Consider the following 21,719-nt stretch of genomic DNA (forward strand, 5'->3'; position numbering starts at 1 on the left):
AGTCGACACCCTGCTGTTTCATAGCGGTCGTATTGTAACAAATGGAAGAGTTGTCAGTCTTCTTGATATGTTGTCTTCGACAAAACCTTTAATAAGTCTAGTAAACTTCACCTTCGTATTAAGTGTACATACCATGTATCAAGGCAGCTAAGACCGGTAGTTCTATGGGTATGAAACGTGGACGATGTTCGAGAGGGGACTGCAAGCACAGGGAGTTTTCGAGCGACGCGAGCTGGGACCATTTTGAAATAAACCATTGGGGTACTTGTATGAAAATGACGTATGGAGGAGACGAATGAACTATGGAACTCAGCATTCAAAAAGTTGATGATGCTGAATTCGAACCGGGCAGGACAATCTGGCCGATGGTTGGACCAAACAAAGTTTCATCGAAGAACGTAGCACCAGGAAAAGTAAAGCGATGGATGTTCTCAAATTTTCTACTTAGTGCACACAACTGGACGGATCGAAACAATTCGAATATATTCACTTTTCACGAGAGAAATTAATTATCTACCACTAGCCTATAGTTCATCTCATTCTCTTTGCTGTTAATGCAGTTTTACTCATACATACTAACGCCTAGCAGAATTAAATTATATACACTCTGGCTCCATCTAGAAGACCGTCTATTAATTCACTTGTTTATTACACACTATTAACTAAGTGGTTGCGAAATAGAATTTCACCTGATGTGTCTCCTCTTTTTTTTTTTTTTTTGGAAGATCGCAATAACACGAGACATATAAAATGTAACAAAGACAAAACCGGAGAATTAGAAGCTTAGGATTAGGATGTTTTGTGGGTCAATAGTTGAAATTACAAAGGAACGGAGAAGACCAAAGGAACCATCACATTTTGTGTAACCGATGGAAGAGGGGAGCATCAAAATAACGTCTCGCTCTCTCGAAAAGGAACCTGAACACCACTAAACAACGGTTTGTCGTTGTTGCTTCTGCTTTTCTTTTTCAAGCGTTCATTTATCACTAAAATTTCACAATCTACACCACTAGTTTCTTAAATTTCTGTGTTTTTGCTTTGTTCCCGAACCGGGAAGTGTCGGGATTATGTTACTTCCTATTTACATTTTTTTGCACTATTTTCAAATTTTTATGTCCATTCCACGACTGTCTCGTATCGCATCGAGTGCGACCGGAACACGCACATGGAAAAAGAATTATGTTGTCACAATAGAAATCGAAGCTTCCTACCTGTATGATGCTTAGATGTACGTGCATATTCTATCACATGAGGGGCGCCTTACTGTTTGACGCGAAGCTTGGTGTTCTCTTCTTCTTCCGAGGCCTGGGACGTGCTGTTACTATTCGGGGCATCCGGTCCATTGCTGGCCGAATTCGACTGGTTCCGACGGACGTAGACCGGTTCGGTTTGACCTCGCGCACAATCTTCCGTAATGTGAACAGTTTTCACGTCCGATCCAGGCACTTCGAACATCGGTTCCAGCAGTAGCGTTTCCTGTGAAAATGCATTCATTAGATTTCGGTAATGTTTCGTATAACCGAACCCTACCATAATGGCTCTTAATCCACGGGCACCGGTTTGTCTTTCCATGGCTAGTTGAGCGATTTGCTTGAGGGCATCTTCCTCGAAGGTAAGCTCAACTTGATCCATACCCAGCAGGGCTTTGTACTGTGGCACCAGAGCGTTACGAGGCTCGGTCAGAATGCGCACCAACATGTCCACATCTAGACTGTGGAATGGAACGAGCACCGGGAAACGACCGACAAATTCCTATCAACAGAAAAATTTAATGTTAACAGGTAGCTAAAATGTAGTGTAAAAATGCAACTTACGGGAATCATTCCAAATTCCACCAAATCCTTAGCTTGTACTTTCTTCAGATTGGCATCACGTTCAACTTGATCGTTGTCCATGGGTGCGGCCGAAGCTTGAGCTGCACGGCGACCTGCGGATGAGCTGGCTGGCATGCCGAAGCCCAAATACTGGAATGAAAGAATTTACGGTTTCAATACAAATGCTTCTCCTATGTCAGAGTCAGAGGTTTTGGGCTTATTTGGACTACGGAGCTCTGATTTTTTTCGGACTAATACTTGGCGCAGTATCTTTATCCCTTAACACTGGCTTCTTGCAAAATATGAGTCCAGAATTTAAATATTTTTTTTTTGTGTTTTCGATTTGGAACATCAAGTACTTTTTTTTTTCAACCCAATGCCAATAGACCGAATGGGACATTTGGCCGAAAACCTTTGGGCCGAGTGGGTTACTGGGCCGAATTTTTAAGAGATTCAAGTTAGAAGTCTCTGGCACTTTCAAATAAGTTTTTTTTCAAGATCTGAGAAAAAAATACAAAATTATGGGACTTCGTAAATATAGAAACAGAAGTGAATCCTCGATCCACGAAATGTTTAATATTTTCAAGGCTCTATAACTTTCTATTTTTGAAAAGCTTTGGAAAATTGTCTAGACTTTAAAGTCATATAATTCAAATGAGCAATATTTAAAAATTCTGGACCTTCGAGAAATTCTTAGGCTTGGATTTCCGCCATTTTGACTGTTCATCTCCATAAGTAGTTCGCTTTTGAGTTGGCAAACGGTTTGGAATACAGTGCTTTCCCGACTTCTAATATTTCTATGAACATCAAGTCAATCAAAGTAATTAGTGAGAGCACTCTACTATTCAAGTTTGACAGCTGAAGACTGGGTTGTTTTAAGTAAGGCAATGGAAGTTTTAAAAGTCTGCCTCATTTGAAAAAAAAATAGCATGAAATGTAACATTTCCTGTAAAATGATTAATTTCTTACTTTGGTTCGCCCACGGGGCGATTTGCCTCTTGTTTATCATCGAATCCAGGATTAACATAAATGCTAATCAATCGATCGGCACTCCAAGTGTTTGATGGGAACACTCTACTGTATCTACGTCATTCTGGTAAGCATATTTAAAAATATATTTATTCCATCTTTATGCAGTCTGAGGCATCTAATATTGACGCTCTGGGGCATGTCACTATTTCGTTGTGTGGCATACTATACTTCTAGTATAGAGCATACGGTCGTTTTGTTGTAGAAGAAAATTATATGATAGATTGACCATATTGCCCCGCGTAGTTGAAGAGCCTAGAATGTTGGGTATTGTCGAAATATGTTTCCCAAACGTTTTGTTAACTGCCATCGAAGGAAAAAAAATGATTAAAAGTTATTTCTAACGTCTAAAGCAATGGATCATCGTCATTACTCTGTTAATTGAAGGGAAAACGGTACAAATATAACCGTTTTTCCTTAAGGCGGGCGTATTATACCTGTTTACCTTATGTTGGTTCTTGTTACACATAGTTAGCAATCTATTCGCAAGTGCTCCAGTCTCACAACAAGACAATCAGTTTGCTTACCTTCTCATTCAGTCGCCTGGCGATCAACCGGTCCAGTCCCGTGTACGCACCGGACGCCACAAACAGAATATTGGTCGTATCCACCTGGACGGTTTCACCCCGCAGCTTCCGCGGTGAATTCCGCTCTGGCACATTCACGATGGTTCCTTCCAGCATTTTCAGCATACCCTGCTGGACTCCCTCGCCACCGACATCCCTCAGCTGGTGGATTCCGGGAACGGCACCGATCTTGTCGACCTCATCCAGGAACACAATACCGGTCTGAGCACGGTCCACACTGCAACAGTTGAGTCATGTTAATTATTTGAAACGAATGTTTGTTTAATACAAAATTACCTGTAATTGGCATCTTGCAGCAGTTTGGCGATGACACTTTCGATATCTTCACCGACGTAGCCGGCTTGCGTCAGCGTGGTACAATCACAGATGGCAAATGGGACATCCAAACACTTGGCTATCGTTTGCGCTAGCAGTGTTTTTCCCGAACCAGTTGGTCCCAACATTAGGATGTTGCTTTTTTCCAGTTTAAGCTCGTGGGTTTTCTTGTCTAGTAATTCTGAGCCCGGATGATGTGCTTGCGAGGCATTTGATGAAGTCAGAGGTGGACGGGGCACTTCTGAGGGGGCAGAACTCATCATTGTATGACCAATGCCGGAGATGTGTAGCAAGTCTCCACTGCGGGACATCGAATCAATTTGCTGCGCTCCCGATTGACTTCCGCTGCTCGCCGGTGAAGGAAGATTGTGGTAGATTCGTTTGTAATGATTATACACAGCCACGGAGAGTACCTTCTTGGCCAGCTCCTGACCAACGACGTGCCTGTCGAGGTATTCCATAATCTTTTTCGGCGGTGGCGGTGGTTTCCGTTGACCCTTGGTTTCTGTGTCTTTGATGGTCTTTTTGGAGTCCACTTCACTAAGCACAACGAAGAAGTGATGACATTTCTCACATTTTACGAACCTTGTGGAACTGACGAAGGTTTCCACGTGGGTGCAAGGGTCACCACACTTTGGGCAGGAGAGAACGTTCTTTTTGTTTGGAGGTTCCTTGCCGTTGCCATCTTTACCACCACCGGAACTGGAGGCGGAAGAGCCACCCCCGGAGCCGGATCCGGGTGTGTTTGAGCCATCCTTGGAAGATGTTTCACATGCAGTCGAAACGTGGAACCGTCGCAGGTGCTGGTGATTGTGTCCTTTCGGGTGGTTGGCACTGCCGGCTTGACTGCAGCATTGGGTGTGGTCTGAGAAAGCACAGTGTTGGTTGTTGTGCTGGTGTGACGCTACCAGACAGAGTAAACCTGGAAGAGAGAGAGAGAGAAGGGTACGATTCAGTATTCTGAGGATGTTCTGTGTTCTTTTTATGGCCTATAGCTTTAGGTCTTAAGAAACCCAACTAGTATCCGCTAAATAGTGTGAACAGCAGCGTTACAAATGTGTTGAATACATTCTGCAATAACAACTTCATCACCGATGGACATGCCCTCAAAAACGTTGTGGTTTTCTTGAACAAGCGTGCGCAACAGTGTAGCTATTTCTCACTCCGGCCACGCCGCCTATTATTTGTATAGATCAATCGAATAGAAGCATAAATAAATCAATCATGCAACCGCTTGTATCGACCGCTTTTATGGCACCTGATCAGCACTACCTTATTATTGTAGTAGGCTGCGCTACCACAGCCACCCATAGACCGTAGTAGGCATAATGCTGACCTTCGCACAAGAAACCAAGGCAGAGACAAAAAATAATAAAACAAAACGCTACAGCTGATTGGAAGGTAATTTGTTTCCTCCTACCACCCCACACACACTCGCTACTTTGCACAGTTTTTGCGGTTACCTGTTTATATCAAAAATCAAAGCAATAAAACCCACCTTCCCTGAGGCAATACCTGTCGAGCCTTCGGAAAGTTAATTGAACCCACATCTTCTCAGTCGAATCGTCTGACTGACAGCACTCTCTTTGGCACCTTGGTATTTACAAAAAAAATGCAGGTACCATTTCGGATTACGCAAGTGTCCCGTAGAAACACATTAACCGGCGATACACTTTTCATCACAGCAGTAATAGCCACAAAATGTTACGGTTAATGGTGATGAAAAGCAGAACATCAAAACCGACGCAGGTTACCATCAAGTAGGCCGACCCAAATTACTAAGCAATTTGAATCTGGTTGCTTAGGGGCCAGAGGTGACTTCGAGTGCCACCCGAAAATAGTAAATGATCATCATGAGTCAAAACCATTGACAGAGGGGTTAAGAAAAGAAGGCCTACTTAGACACCATGCCGATCAGTATGGGCTTTATGAGTGTGACGGCTTGGAGGTGACGGGAATCTATGTCAAAAGAGCACCTACCTACGCGCATGATGGTTTTTGAAGGTACTTGGTGACGGATTTGAATTCAATGGAGATGACCTTGACTGTTTAGGATGGTTTACACACCATTTTTAGAAGGTAATTTCAAACGGTTCGATAAAACGGTGAAACGAATCATACTGAACTATGGAGTCGTGCAGTAGCAACTAAAAATAAGAAAGGCATCTATCGTTCAGAATCAAAAAGGCCTAACTGCGATGATCGATTCTCTTCGTATTACCTCAGTTCAGTGAACCAATTTTCCGAAATTATCACAATACCGTGTAGTGAAAGGTTGTACTAGCTAGCAAAAGCAACATCGAACGTATCGAGCAATGTTAATCTAGCAGAGATATTAACAAAAGAAAAAATCGATGAAGAGAATCGATCGCAGTTAGGCCAATGAAATTCAGGAACGAGTTGTAAGCCTGAGTTTTAGTAATAGATTCAAGTTGATTTGAGTATTGAAAACAAAATAAACGAAGAAAAGGGGGACTGTTATGCGAATAGCGGCAGAGTAGATTTTCTGACGCTATTCGCATAACAGTCCCATATAAATGGGAATTCTACACGTTAACTTGAAAGTGAACCCATTTTGAAGAAAAGTCCAGAAGAAGTCCGAAAAGTCTTCCGGGGTAAGCAGTGATGGAAAAGTTCGTGAAAACTCACTATGAGTCACGAACTTTTCCCTTGGTGAACTACATGAAATATCGCGAACTTTTCCATCACTGGGGGTTAGATGTTAGATTGAATCTTCCGAGCGAAATAGAAAAAAAGGCGAAGTCAGAAGACCCTTCTAGAGGAACCCAGTAAGACTGTTGAGGAAATGTACTCTAATGAACTTCCTACTGAAATCAGTATAGAACCTTCTCGGATGAGCCAGAAAAAAAAATTACAAAGTAAGCCGGTAGGACAAGGACAAGTTGCCTAACATATTCGCAGATAGTTTGGTAGAACTTCCGGGAAATTTCAGAAGAAAAGAAAAGAAAAGAAAATAGCAAACAATGTCTACTCCCAGAGAAAGCCACTAAGACGTTAAAGGGGAAGTTGCAAGAATCATCCGGGAATGTTTAAAGAAATATCCCTGGAGCGTTGGATGAAATTTTCGAATGACGTTGAAAGGAATCTCCGGGTAATAAGTGAAAAGACTTTCGGGTGAAGTCGGAAGAATCTTCCGAGGGAAGTCCGAGAAGCTTCCTGCGGGAATTCACAAAAATCATAAGTGTATTGGTCGAAAATATTTTATATTTCATTAATCGTTCGATAGTTAGTTTACTTAATAGGCAAAAGCTTAAACAAACTACAAGCGACAGCCCTATGGGGTTGTACGCAATGGTGACGTAGGACGCTTGGCATAGATGGCCCACAGCGACTTACAAAGAGCTACTGATTCCGAACAATAGCGGTGCGGCTTCTTCCTCCTTCTATGGATGCTCATATGGGCTGCAGCTCACTGCTTGCAGGCAGCCTTACATTGTGTGTAAACACCGTTTGGTGAGACCGGATGGAATTCAACTTTGAACTCTGTGTTAGGGAAATCGCTTTTCGCAGGCAATCGGTGATAATTTAAATTATCATAGCAACAGTTGCACATTCGTGTAATTTTCAATAGTCACATTTTGAAAAATGATAAAGTCTTAAATTCGACAGATGCGTAGAAATATTTCTAACCGATTGGTGATAAAATTATTGAAATTGGTCCAGGGACAGCTGAGTTATTAACGTTCAAAATCTTTCATATTTTTTTTACATGTTCCATTTTCGGTTTCACAAAGTGTACCCCCTTATAGAAATCACGGACGTAGTCTACGTCAAAAATTTACATTATAAAGAAACAACTATCAATAAGTATGCTTAATGCCTAGTTGGTCACTGAATATAAATATTTCACGATTTCTGGATATTTTTATGAAGAGTCATCAGCTGTTTCCCAATTTTCGGATGAACAAAAATAACCAGCCTACTAGCAAACAACTGTTTAGAATCAAAACGCGTTCTGGGATACTTCATGCGTTTGCATTAGACTTACAAAGGCCGACATCAAAGAACATCAACGATTGATAAGGTACAAAAGTCTCATAGCAGTACTTTAAGTATTTTTAAGCTTCGTTCAGCCTCACCAAAGTATTTCGTAGGGAAAGCGGCCTTAAATGAAGAAATTGTTTCAACGTACAGCATTAGTAAGTATATGGTTGACTGTCATTAGACGGCAAACAAAAATGAGTCTATGAGAACTATGAATAATGACTACATCAAAGCGTTGGAAAACAAATGTGTAAACCCGTTTTTATACATTTTATTTTCTACGAAAACCCATGGGTAAATTAATAGCCAAAGAGGTTCGGCTCGTTTCTCCGAGGCCGTCGGAAAGTATATTAACCTTAATAAAGGACTTATGTAACCGACAAGAATCTAATGATCATTGTAAGGGCTACAACAGGTGTAGAAACTTTGACTAATTATGCTATTATTGCACAGGGGGGGTAAAGGCTTCTCTTTTCACCATACAGCCTCAATGTAATGTGGTAATCTGTCCGTCTAGCTTTACGCGTGAGTTTGTGTGCATATGTGTGTGGGTACATATTAGCTGATTAGATCATTTGATATAACGACCTCTGAGCAAAGTAATAATCGCCGCATTAAGTACAAACAAGGTTCGCGACAAATACATGACAGTAGGCGACGTCTTCCTAGCCTGAACCAAGCAGGCGATGTCGTTGCGTGGCGAAGACACTAACCGCAAAAACCACGTGCTTTGTTTGACGAAATTTTATGCATCCATCAAAACGCGGAGAGGGTCGACGCCGCACAAAAATACACAATATCCAGTCGACGTGTTGTCATTGCGCTTGGCAATTGTCAAGCAATGCGTCATCAGTTATCATCCGTCCATAGGCGCAGAGCGCTTATTGAATTAACCGTACGCAAATGATACCTCCGGTGCTCTTGTCGGCGGCGTCTTCGTCGTCTTTCGATCACTCCTCCAAGCAAGCTTTTTTGTTTCTGTTTGACTCACTTTTGCGATTATTTGTTTACATTCAACCGGGTACGACTTAATTCAGGGGCAAACCCGCCTGCGGTATATCAACATTGGAAACAGTAGTACTGCTGGCACAAAGAGATTGTAAAAATGGAGCTGACCGTCGCACGTCCGTTGAACGTCTGTGATACGAGCGAGCAGCGTTGAATTGTAATTATCATTGGTGAGTTCGCGTGCCACTGCGTCAGAAACTCATAGATAAAGGTTACAGTTGGTTCGCTTTGCAAAAGGTGACCTGGAACATTTATGTTTGTTTGTGGAATACAGTAGGCCATGAAAGTTCTACTGGTAAACATATTAATTGCATTTTTTGGTTAGCACCATCGTAGTATGCCGTATACGTTTTTGTTATCGAGGAATCTTTTAAATGAGAAACCTATTCATGGTTGTTGGAGCAGAATAAGTGGAACGCACGAACAGCTATAATGTAGAACAAATTTAGATTTTGAAAAAGCTAGCTTACTCTACACGTATCAGCACAATGTATACCATCCAAGTTGTACTGATCCTGACGGTCGTCCGGTTAGGGTTTGCACAGAAAGACCTAGATTTCTCATCCATAGGTGGTAAAAACACTTCGCGACCTTTTACAATCAAGGTCCTAAAAATGATCTGTCCAGATCAACCGTACGGCTACACTGTGGTAAAAACGTGCAAAGCAAAACTAGCTAGAAATCAACCCACCAAGCTGAACATGGCCGTGGATATCCAACGACCAGCTAACAAATTGTTCCTGTCCTACGTGTTGAACTATAAATACAACACATACAAACCGCTGCTGTTTGACGACTCCTTTGACCTATGCCGCTTCATGCTCGAGCAAGGTACCGGAAACAATCTGCTGATGAATTTTATGTACCAAGTCGCCAAATCGCAGATCAGTTGGCTACACAAATGTCCATACGAGGTAATTGTCACTGTGCTCGGTAATTTTACTCCTCTAAGAGTATAAGGTTATCGTTTTGTGCTTTGCAGGGTTTAGTCAACATGACAGATTTTGTGCTCGATGAGAGCTTGATGCCAACCTTCCTGCCAGCCGGAGATTTCCGTTCAGATACTAGGATTTTCGATGATAGCAATGAAACGATCGTGTACCTCCAGATATTCTACAGCATACGGGCTAAAGGGCTCTTTGACCTTTCCATGGGCTGAATTGATTGATTTTGCTGAATTACACTAATTTAAGGGGACATTAGGGTGGCTAAAATTATTTCAAATCGCAGATCTTATACTGCACTGCCCTGCTATACTACCCATAATCACATATCAGTCCCATCTTTGCTTGATTTCCTATCCATATGGGACTGATATGCGATTATGGGCAGTATATGAATGCTATAAAATACTTTTAATAATACAACAATACATTTTACAGTGAATTGGGATTTGGTAGCAAAAAAGGTTAACGTGAAAGTGACCTAGTGAGTGAATGAAAATTTCAAAAATGGTTATCTCCGAGACTTCACTTCAGATTGGAAAAAGCTCTCGTCGTTTTGGGCGAAATAATAAAAGGAAAACATCGACGACAGCTTATTTTATTCTGAAGCGGTGTCACAGCAATATTTCTTTTTTTATAAATTTTTCATTTATTCATTGCTTACTTTCACCTTAAGTATGAAGATCAGCAGCTTCTTTATTAATTATTCTTCTAAAATGTATTCTATCTTCTTCTTATAATAAAATATATATTTTGAATCGGCTAAGAATGGGATGGAAAAAAAAAGGAAAATGAATCTATGAGTGTGTACATTACACGCTTGAAAGTTGACTCATTACAGAAAAAAATTTCACCCATTTTGAAGAAAAGGGGCCTAACTAATTAATGGGTATATTGTTTACCCACTTAAAGAGTACCTGTTACCCATTAATGAATAAATTTCACCTAAAGGTTGAACAAGAAAAAAAAAACCGTACACAAAAATCTTGTTGGTGTTTAAAAATGCGTTTTATTTTCATAGTTTAGTAGGTATTATGCTTTTTGTAAGACCATTGCTTCAGACTTCCTTCTTACCATAGCCCATTGCATAAACTTTTCTTCGTACACGGCCCATCTTCTTTTGCACGAGCCCTGTTCTCACTTGTTGTTGCCAAATTCCATTTTCGCTTGAAGTCCTTCAGGTCAATTGCAGTTCCACCCTTTTTCTTCAATATGTGCTTCACATTGGCCAGCAGGGTATCCATTCAAATTCCATTTTGCAATTCCCGGTTTTTTCCCGGTTAGTAAAAAAAAACTCTACCTTAAACAAAAAAGATAATGATAAAATTTTGTCAGCAGAATTCCTCTACAATATGCAGGGCTGGTAGTGGGTATTTTATACAATAGTATTGACTACAGTAACGAAAAAAGTGACCAAATAGTGACTTTAAAACAATAAAATAGTGACCATTTATTGATCGGAAAGATATTAAAGATATGGAACTAATCTGTGGTTGAATGCAATCCGCTTTGACAAATGTTATAAATTTCCAAAACACCATGAGCATTTTACAAGATTTTTTTTTAAATAAAACAAATGGTTGAAGGATCTTATAAATCATTATTAATTGGATAATCCCGGTTTTTTCCCGGTTAATTAAAAAACCTCTGCCTTATACAAAAAAGACGTTTAAAATTAACCGTTTATAGATAATCATATATTTTTGTCAGCAGAATTGCTCTACAATACGTCTATTCTGTTGAAAAAATATGAGATGAGATTTGCATTAATATGTTGATGATCTAGCTTTCCAAAATTTCATGGAATCATGAATTCGTATAAAATTAAAGAGTCTTGCAAAAATGAGCCTAAATGTTGTTTTGTTAATTCGGAAAAATCATGTATTAATGGTACCTGAACAGGAAAAACGCAGCATTATTTTCTTTTAATCTTCCTGGAGTTTAGATCTTAACGATCTATAAGTCAAACAACATTTTGTGGGATACAAAGATGTGTTACTAACATATTTATCATTCTCATTTTCATTATTGTCTTGGAGATATTTTACAGGTTTATCGAAATCCTGTCCGATTTTCACTGTTGAGCATTTTGAGTCTCCGTCCATAACATAATTTAAAATTATCAATTGTGTTAAAAAATAACATTGTTCGATTATCAAAATCATCCTGCAAATCTGTTCTTGAAGTTCTGCAGACTCAACAAGGCATACGATGATTCGACTTAATTCTTAATTTACCATTCTATGGTAAACCATGGGGAACCCCACAATATCATTGATTTTGATTATTTGGTTTTCCAAAATGCCTCAAGTTCAGATCGTTATTCTTTTTCAATATAGTCACTTTAACACTCTTGGATCATTTGTGACTTAAATTTGAACTCATGATAATGTTGATTACCCCTAGAAAGGTTTGAGCTGGATGAATTATCTCTAAGATAATTAAGTACTTTGTCATTGGCGTGAGAGGTATGGAGTCAGATCTGTATGTTTTACAGACTAACTGAGGTATTCTACCTAAATAATCTGATGTAGCTGGTGAGCATAAAGTGCAGAAATTATTTTTAATTTATTTCTGGACCAATCATCTTAGTTACGGCAATAGTGACCAAATAGTCAATTGTAAATACTAACTGGTAACTTAGACTCTTAACAATTTGGTTGATTTTTTTTTTAAATTTTGGTTAAAATTTGACAGATGGAAAGCTATCGATTAACCCTGCTATCCGAGCGTGGTTATTTCTGACAGACAAGAAGTTAAATTTTGACAACTGTGGCTTAGTTCTTCTCGAAAAACGGTCGATCGACAGCACAGGGATTTTCGAACATAGAGAATAACTTTTAACCACGAGTTAAATTTAACTCGGCAAATGGTTCACAGTCTTAGAAATTCAAATACGGTTTGATATTGAAATAAACTTTTATTTTATGGAAATTAAAATCAAATTTCATAAATTCCTTCAATTTAATCGAATCTCATAACGAAATCTCCTGTGAAGAACATTTGAAAGGATTTTAATAATTTACTTTTGTTTGTTGTTTTATAATCTTGAATTTGATTCCGCGTTCGAAATCTTTGATAGTTTACACAGATAACTTCAAAGTTAACTTTGATAGTTCGCTAAGAACTTTTCACATAATTTCTTTAAGAGATGAACAAGCCTATGGCTAAAAATCTCTCTAATAAAAAAAAACATAATTTCTTTAGAATGATCTCAAGAACTTTTTTAGAATAATTCACTTCTCTTAAGCTTAGAGGCTAAAAAGCTTTTACAAAAATAATATTGAATTTTGGAAATTATTTGCAGAACAATCAACAAATTTTTTGGAAATATATCATTTTCGTAGTTGGAAATGCTGGCTTAACATCAAATATCAGAATTAAAATGGACATTTTCTACGATAGATGAGAAGATGAAAGTAAAGAGTTTATAGTTCCGTTATAGTATGGCAGTGTGAAATTTGTATATAGAAAGTAGAAAACGAACAACGGACAATTTTGAGGAAGGTAAGAATCGGATAGAGCATCTCCTTTACCAAGCTCATCCGTTAAAATGAGGGATGGTGAGGGGTGTTTCCACCTACCATCACTGGCAAAAGGGATGATCGCCAATTTGCTCATGTACCTCCGATGTGCAGAAACAGTTGTATCGATTGTTTCACACTCAAGTCGCCATCTGACGTACACAACTACCCGATTCGTACCTTCCTCAAAATTGTCGTTTGCTCGCTTTCTACTTTGTATATACAATTTTCACACTGCCGTAGGGTAAACGCTCCTATAGTTGCGGTACGTTAGTCTCGTTAGGTTCCTATAGGTTGTATATTGAGTCTCCATGCACAACTATAGGAACCTAACGCTTCTAACGTACCGCAACTATAGGAGCGTTTCCCGTACTACAACGGAACTATCCATCACAAAATAACTTTGTGACTCTTATCAGAATTTTTTTGAGATTGAACCTTGAAAACTCTATTCCATTGAAATTCTAGAAATTTATTTCGAACTCTTTAGAAATCTTTTGGAATTTCGGAACTAATTTTGAATTCTTACTAGAATTTGACCTAGAATCCTCACCCAATTTAAAATATATTATAAAAAAAGTTCACCCAATATGAAAATATAATTCTTCTCAGAACTCTCATTAAATGCACTCAGGTATTACTATACAGGTAAACCTGGCTTAATATTTAAGCGGAGATGAAGAAATCGGTCCTCAGAGCACCTAATTTTACATGAGACTTCCGTAGTATGTACTTTGGTATTCTTCTCTGATATATCTTGATGTTATCCCTAGCTACAAAATTCTTAAAGTTTCCAAGGTTTACAATTTATTTTCTGGGAAAGGAGGTATATTTTCCTCGATTTTTAATCGAAATTGAAAGCATTTCCCAATAGTTTTCCTGGTGTCCTGGTGATAAAAAAATAACAAATATGTATATTTTGTTAAAACTACTCTAGACTCTCTTAGTGCCAAGTACTCAATTTAAACATTTTGTTGATATTTTTAAATTTTACTCATTTTAGTAGTGAAAAAGTGACTATTTTTAGGGAAATAGTGACTTTAGTGACTTTTTGGTATAAAAAGTGACTTTTTAGCGACTGGCTACAAAATAGTGACCAAGTCACTAAAAAGTGACCTGCTACCAGCCCTGATGTAAGGAGTTTGAGATCGGACATTTATTTATTGGCATGAATCTGCTTCTTACATTCAAGTAGCTTCGTAACAAGATATGCCTCGCTCAGGCTTTATACTAGAACTTCTTCACTCGGAAAATTGCAGCATAAGAATTCAAACATTTTCTTCTAATGACACCAACAGATTCTAGAAAATTACTCTGTAAGCTATGGTAGTAGGAACAACGGCAAAATCATCGTTTACCCCGTGCGCGAACAGAATGCGAGTGAAAGAAAAGAATATAGTTTTTGTAATTTGGGGATTTTTGATACTTTACATATTGTATGTATATGATATAAAATTGATTGATTCCAAGTGACATTGCAAGTTTTATAAAGGTTTAAATGATTCTTCAAGACCAAATTATGGCCGACAAGACTATGATAAAACCAAAATTGTTACTTATATGATCTTTCCTGGTGCGATTTGGGTTTCCCCGGATTATTCCCGGTTTTTTCCCGGCAACCCCAAATTCCCGGTTTTTTCCCGGATTCCCCGGTTGTATGGACACCCTGGGCCAGTATTCCTCAAATGGCATTAGTTCCGGAGAATTAGCCTGATTCATCTCCTTGGGAACCACTGTGACGCCATTTTCGCTGTACCACTGTTTGGTGGAATTTGAGTGGAGACAGCTTGCCAAGTCCGACCAGAATAGGCAATCCACCTCATGCTGCTCTAGAAAAGGCAGTCGCCTCCTTCGTAGGCACTCATGCAGGTAAATTTGCTGGTTCATAGTTTTAGAAGTAACGAAAGTTTCGCTTTTCAATCCACAACTGCAGATTGCTTGCCAGACAAGGAACTTTTTGGGGTATTTCGACTTCTTTTTGATTTTACATTCTTTCGATCAACCGAGGTATAAAATTCCTGCCCAGGAATTTGATCAAAAACTGCCAGGAGCGGATAGACCGGGATTTTCGTTTCGAGCGTGCAGGATCGAATCGCGACGTGCTTGCTCCTGTGAAGCCATGATGTAAACAAATGAAATATCCTGACAACCAATGCTTACTGTGATTATTCACACTCTTAGCTTGATTCAGTAAAATTAAAAAAAAAATACTCAAAAAAGGACATAATGGCAGCGTTTTTAGTGGTTCCGGGTTTTTTCGAGTTCAACCTTTAAGGGTGTACGATATATCGAGTTATTCCCTTTGTTTCGCTTCGAAACGGAAGTCCGCGGAATATTTTGAAGCTGTTTCACTTGTTTGTTGTTTCGTTTCGTATCGTTTGAAGCAGCAAATTTCGAGTTGAATTTTTCAATGTTAACGAAATGTATCACAATTGCACGGAATTTCATTTATTTACAATATCCGTATTAAAAACCATTTCTGAAAACGAAGAAGTTCATATAAAATGTTTCCCTTTAAGCCTGAAAGGCTAGTTCATTAAGTAGATTATAGATTTTTATGGTAATATGGACTAGTCTACAAAGAAAAAAATTCTGAATTTTATCTATCCTGTAAAATCTCCCTTCGTTTAATTTTGGCATATACAGCGAAATCCTTTACAAGCTTGCATACAATATTGCTAATTTATATTGTGCCTAAATTTAAACGGAATATCGCGTAAATTTACGCCAAATCTAGCGTTAATTTTATGTGCGCTATATCTCACAGAAATTTACATTAATTTTTCAAACGGTGTACAATTAGCAAGACTGTGAAGACGGGTCGGAGTCGGAGGAATTTTTAAATCATCTGGATCGTCGCACGGGGCTTCTTTTGACACTTATAAGGTGTAAGCGTTAAAGTTCGCTATAACATAAATAAAGTAGAAAACAATAGGATACTGAGGAGCATATGAACTACTTTTTACACGGTGTACAAAAAGTTAATATTTTGAAAAATACCAAAACTAGGTTGTCCCATCCAAATAAATTTTCAACAGCTTTGCTGTTTTCCAGATGGCACTGATATGCTTTTATCAGCATTATAGTGCTTGCTCAATATTGTCAATCCCTATACTCGTCAGGTTGGTTTACTATTTATTTCTTATAAATATATGTTTCAAAATCGTCATCAAGATGGATTTTTTGACATATTTGAAAGCAATGAAACCAGTGGAAAAGCGAAGGAGATTTAAATATAAATGTTAAAAGTTATCAAATAGGGCAGTCAAAATCAGCAAAGCAGTCTTATTTATTGCTTACTTAAATTTTGTGTAGAACTAGGCAAATTTTAAGCTCCCTCTACTTACCTTTTCACGTTTTCCATGAAAAAGCGGTAGAATCCTTTCTTCCAGATAGCACTAAATATTACTTAACATGTTTGTAGTCTATGACTTTGCAGAATTTTCTTATGTTTTTCAATCTGATACCAAAGGTATGACTAAAAATGTCTAAAAAATATGAGACTTTAGGGGACCTTGATAGAAAAAAAAATGTTCGACGCTACCTACGGCAACTAGTATGAAAACTACTTTTGATGTTGAATTAAAATGTGCTCATCAGTAAAGTTGTAGCTGAAAAATGTCCTGTAATGAACCACCCTAATAGCACATATCTAGCAACCATGTGTAAGTTCAAAATGTTGTCACGTTTTTCCGACCGCAGCCTGCCTCGTCTTTTTGACCTAATATAACCCATCATCGTCATCGTCAAACAACCAGAAACAATCAAAACAATGAAATGTGTGCCAAAGACATTTCCGCCTTTGTCACCTCTTTCGCATAACATCGATTCAGCCGATAAGTTATCATCAGATCACTGCGCGAAATCCGAATGCATTAGCCGCAACAGTCTTCGTCTGCAGCGTTCATTTGCACTTTAACTAATCGACCGGCGACGACGGCGGCGTCTAAAATTTCCATAATATTTGAATTTCCAATAGGCTACTGAAGACCACCAGTTAACCAGCAGATGAAAAAAAAAACACTACGGACGATGATGAACTTCTTTCTGGTAAAGATGCGCGTTGTAATGCACCTGCGAAAGCGAAATGAAAACAAGTTTGTACAATTAATTCAATATTTGGACGAGGGAGGGAAAAACTGCCAGCCGACCTTGATCTTGACGTACACATGCGCTTAGACAAAGACGTTGAACCTCGCGATCCGGTCGCACTGGACATTCGTTAAGAGTGTGTTGATTGCAGTATTGTGTATTTGATCTGGAAATTCCAGTCGAAACGAGTCTGGTTAGACCATAGCAACGAATTAAGTCATCCACAATTTTCAAATATTTGACACGCCTCCTTCGATCAGGCCATCATCTGTCGCACTCAGCTCATATTGATATCGCTGATACGGGACAATATGCTAATAAGTAAAACGGTCATCACCCACCAATCCAACAGTAAACAAACATTATAAATAGAAACATCCGAGCCTGACGCATTTGTTTTTTTTGGTCTATGATTGTTGCACGTGTGTTCATTGAGTTGCCTTCAATTGAAGTATCGTACGATGCAGTCGTCATACCCGTTATCGTTTGACATGTCTCTCGTTTGACTTTGTTTGAGATTTTTAGCACATTTCACTTTTTGTTTTTTGTTTGATTTGTCGTGATTAAATTGACCTCGACCAGTAAGTGATATGATGCTCCGTACAAAAGCTACATGAAAAAATAATTAAAGTAATACTGCACTTGGATTTCCTAAGCCTTAAGATCACAAATCCTAACCAAAACAGTCGAAATCTCATCTGCCGTCATCCCACTTGTCTCGTTCGCTCTCCTACCAACGTTGAATGCGGGTGCTTCATTCCAAATAATCAACCAGAAGTCACCGACCTCGGTCAATGCCAGAATCAACAACGACTTCGGCCGGCGGCGAGTGCTGATAATCATTGTTTAAAGTGATCGAATCGAACTTCAGTCAGTTGTGGCGTGAAGAGACTAAGGATGCTAACAACACCGCGCTTTCGGTGCACGGTTTATTAGGGGGGGTTTTTTCACTCGCCAATCATCGATGCTTAGTGATCAACCGTGTAGTTATGCCAATTAGATAGTCACACACGCTACGGTAATGAACAGCCCCTAATGGCTTAAAGCAAAACCCATAATACGAGAATTCATGATCATTGGTAGTCATATCGAGTGTCCACACCCGGACATTTTATGGGTAAGTGGCCAGTTTATAATTTGGACCAAAGCCGTTAATGCGATACCCTAAATCACATGAGAATTCAAAACAAGTTCAACGGTAGTCATATCGAGTGCCCAGGACCAGTCTTGTAAGCGGTCACCGTAGTCGACACATTTTCTGTGATAATCGACCGCCTTTGCTTCCGAAATTTACAAACCAAGCGCTCAAAGAACAGTACCAAACTCAAATGTCATATGACAGGCTCTGACATAAGACACTGTCGCCGATGACCGTCACGAATGTATTTTAGTTTTTCGCATAATAAGAGCTGCTGATGTTGTGCTTGTGTGAATTCTGAAAATAGCAAGCAACGATGTCCTCCTAAAGGGTGTCCACGATGAAATTGCCACACACAAAATTGATTCGCAAAATTCGAGTTTTCATCCGATTGCCATCAAATTTTCAGAGATTGAGAAATAACTATTAAACTTCATTTTACCATTTTACTCGTATTTTATTTACAGTCCATACGCAAATGCCCGCACCTTGGCCTTAACCCCGGCCATAAGATTCTGCACAACCTGTGAATCAACCGTTTTTCGCATGTAAACCCATACTTTCTTCAGTTCCTCGACTGTCTTCACTACCTTAGGTCGTTTAAGAAGGTGCTGCTTCATAATCGCCCAGTACTTCTCGATGGGGTGGAGCTCCGGAGTGTTGGGAGGGTTGAACATTTTCGGCACGAAATTGACCTTATTGTCCGCATACCACTTCAGCACGTCCTTGGAGTAGTGGCATGAGGCCAAATCCGGCCAGAAGATTGTTGGGACGTTGTGGGCCTTCAGGAGAGGAAGCAGCCGCTTCTGGAGGCACTCTTTTATGTACACCTGTCCGTTCATCGTGTCCTGGGTCACGAAAGGTGCACTCCGCTTCCCGCACGTGCAGATGGCTTGCCAAACCAGGAATTTCTTCGCAAATTTGGACATCTTCTGAGTGCGGACATGCTCCGGAACGCTGAACTTATCCTTGGCCGTGAAAAACAGGTTGCCGGGGATCTGTTTGAAGTCGGCCTTCACATATGTTTCGTCGTCCATGATGCAGCATTCAACTTTCGTCAGCATGTTGAGGTACAACTTCCTGGCACGGGTTTTGGCGGACTTGTTCTGCTTCTCGTCGCGATTAGGGGCCTTTTGTACCTTGAACGTTCGAAGCCCAGCCTTAGTTTTGGCCTTCTGGACAAAACTTCGGCTTAGGTGCAGCTTCTTAGCCACATCCCTAACGGAGGCGTTCGGATTTCGGTTGAAGGCCCCAACTACGCGGTTGTGATTTTTGGTGTTGTACGGAATACTTTTTCCTTCACTTCTGGGCTTCCGATCGGTGGTCAACCGTTCCTCAAACCGCTCAATCACTCGCGACACCGTGGAATTCGCGATTCCCAACGTTTTAGCGATGGAACGATGCGAGAGATCCTTGTTCTCGTGATGAATGCGCAAGATTTTATCACGCACGAGCTGTTCTTTCGACTCCATTTCCGCAAGTTTTGATCACAGGACTTTAAAACTTGCAGGATGTAAATAATGCACTATGAACTAAATCCACCCAAATTTTCATTAAATTCTACCCAACGGTTAAAAAGTTAGAGCAATTTCATAGTGTAGCAATTTCATCGTGGACATCCTTTAGTAATAACATTTCTGGTCAGATATCATATGATAGTTATTTGATAATTTTTAAACTGTCGCGCCCGACAACGAAGCGAGTGTAGTATAAACCTCAACAGTTTCAACCCCTGCCCAGGACCAAAATGCAGTGGAACCGGACGTAATGCAATTTTTTATTTAAAATCGTAACCAACATTCTTTTTAAGTAGGTAATTTGATGCTCCTGAATTCACATTTTGCGTTCAAAATAAATGTATTAAAAAATAAAACAGCAAAAAAGGTTATCTTCCATTTAATTCCACTTACTTAACTTAATTAATTAAGTGGAATTAAATGAAAGATAACCTTTTTTTGCTGTTTTATTTAAGCATTCCGCTAACAACCCAATTTCATTACTTCATTATTAAAAAATATTTTAGGGTTGTTCTGAAATTTTTTATTATTATATTTTATTGCAAATATCATGAAAAGTTTAAAATAGTAATGGCATCTTTTTCTGAGTCGGTGTCTAGGTTTATTTTAACATAATTAAGCATCTTGTGCGCTTTAGATCAAGACAAAATCGATACCCCACTGTTTTTTTTATAATGCATTTAATTTTTCCAGGCTCATTTGCTGTAGCTTTGCGGAGCCGATATTCTTTGTTCAAATCACAAAATTACTTAAAACTAGCGTTAGTAAAGCGGGGGCCGATTACTCGCGGCTATCTCGAGGTTAGGGGTTACAAATTGTAACAAATGGATTGAGGGATTGAGAACACACGGTTTGGAGAGCAATGTGCTCTTGATCTCGAACTAAGCGACATACTGATGAAAAAGACAAACAAGGGGGTACACCGATGGGCAGCTAACAACTTGGGATACCCCACTGTTATCCAGATATTTAGAATGGTCTGGAAAAAAAAACCCTTCCAGACATTACAAACCCCATATTGACGCAATTGCAAACATTTTAGCTATAGATATTACATTATTTTCATTATAAAATAGTGATTTAGTAGAATTATAAAATAGTGATTTAATAGCTTAGATAGACAGAGCTTACAATGGATTTTAGGTTGTATATTGTATAAAGTGTTAGTTTTCCTCTATAAGGATGTTAAAAACAGGTTTACCTAACACAAATTTAAACAAGAAGGATTTTGCACAATTGGAATACCAACATTATTTTAAAATCTGACAAATAGTTCATAAGATTTTAAATCAAGGCTAGTCCAATAAGCTTTTAAACCCACTGCAGTTTATTGAGCCCATTTTAAAGTTGGGAATGGGTAGGAATATGTTGACGTAGTACTCGCACTAATGAAAGACGAGAACACCTCTGCACCTACGATAAATCACTGGGATGTTGGATATCATGGTTTTGATTGCAACAGGTTTCGTTTTTTTTTTAGATTGAACCGATAATTGTCTGCTCAGTAAGCAAAATCGGTCACCACTAGGTCACCGAGCTTCTTATATCACAAAACAATTACGATCAAATTCTCGTTCAAATTGCTGTTACTAGATTTCGGTTCCGGTGGCGACCTCACCCACGACGACAACAACTGCTTTTGAGAAGGATTCGATATGGATTTCCGATCAACACGTCTTAAACTGACGATCTTCTATTCAGTAAGCAATAGCTAGCCGAGCTCCTCAATTAATGGTTTTTGATGCG

The 21,719-nt window shown here is 39.1% G+C and overlaps 2 protein-coding genes across 4 annotated transcripts in view; one reads left to right on the forward strand and one right to left on the reverse strand.

Annotated features, from left to right (window-relative positions):
* Positions 1 to 466: 466 nt before the first annotated feature.
* ClpX (Caseinolytic protease chaperone subunit) overlaps positions 467 to 21,719 on the reverse strand; it is a 54,376-nt gene continuing 33,123 nt past the window's right edge. For all 3 annotated transcript variants that reach the window (XM_065239469.1, XM_065239470.1, XM_065239471.1), the window contains exons 3-7: positions 3,707 to 4,667; positions 3,371 to 3,647; positions 1,815 to 1,964; positions 1,531 to 1,752; positions 467 to 1,476 (exon numbers count right to left, since the gene is read on the reverse strand). In XM_065239469.1, the coding sequence (XP_065095541.1) occupies positions 1,261 to 1,476; positions 1,531 to 1,752; positions 1,815 to 1,964; positions 3,371 to 3,647; positions 3,707 to 4,667 (1,826 nt within the window). In that variant the 3' untranslated portion in view covers positions 467 to 1,260. The remainder of the gene's footprint in view (positions 1,477 to 1,530; positions 1,753 to 1,814; positions 1,965 to 3,370; positions 3,648 to 3,706; positions 4,668 to 21,719) is intronic.
* LOC135717306 (uncharacterized) lies at positions 7,263 to 10,005 on the forward strand. Its single transcript, XM_065239303.1, has 2 exons — positions 7,263 to 9,672; positions 9,741 to 10,005. Exons 1-2 carry the CDS (start codon positions 9,247 to 9,249, stop codon positions 9,915 to 9,917), a joined length of 603 nt encoding a protein of 200 aa, XP_065095375.1. The 5' UTR covers positions 7,263 to 9,246; the 3' UTR covers positions 9,918 to 10,005.

The sequence above is a fragment of the Ochlerotatus camptorhynchus genome, unplaced genomic scaffold (assembly GCF_037179485.1).
Source record: "Ochlerotatus camptorhynchus isolate MF236.1 unplaced genomic scaffold, CSIRO-AGI_Acam_v1.1 ptg000055l, whole genome shotgun sequence".
NCBI classification, from domain to species: domain Eukaryota; kingdom Metazoa; phylum Arthropoda; class Insecta; order Diptera; family Culicidae; genus Ochlerotatus; species Ochlerotatus camptorhynchus.

Bases quoted from the DNA above. Each gene is read 5' to 3' on its own strand.
- LOC135717306 (XM_065239303.1), top strand. From the start codon at position 9,247: ATGTATACCATCCAAGTTGTACTGATCCTGACGGTCGTCCGGTTAGGG. The intron at 9,673-9,740 runs GTAATTGTCACT...TGTGCTTTGCAG, and splicing joins TACACAAATGTCCATACGAG to GGTTTAGTCAACATGACAGA.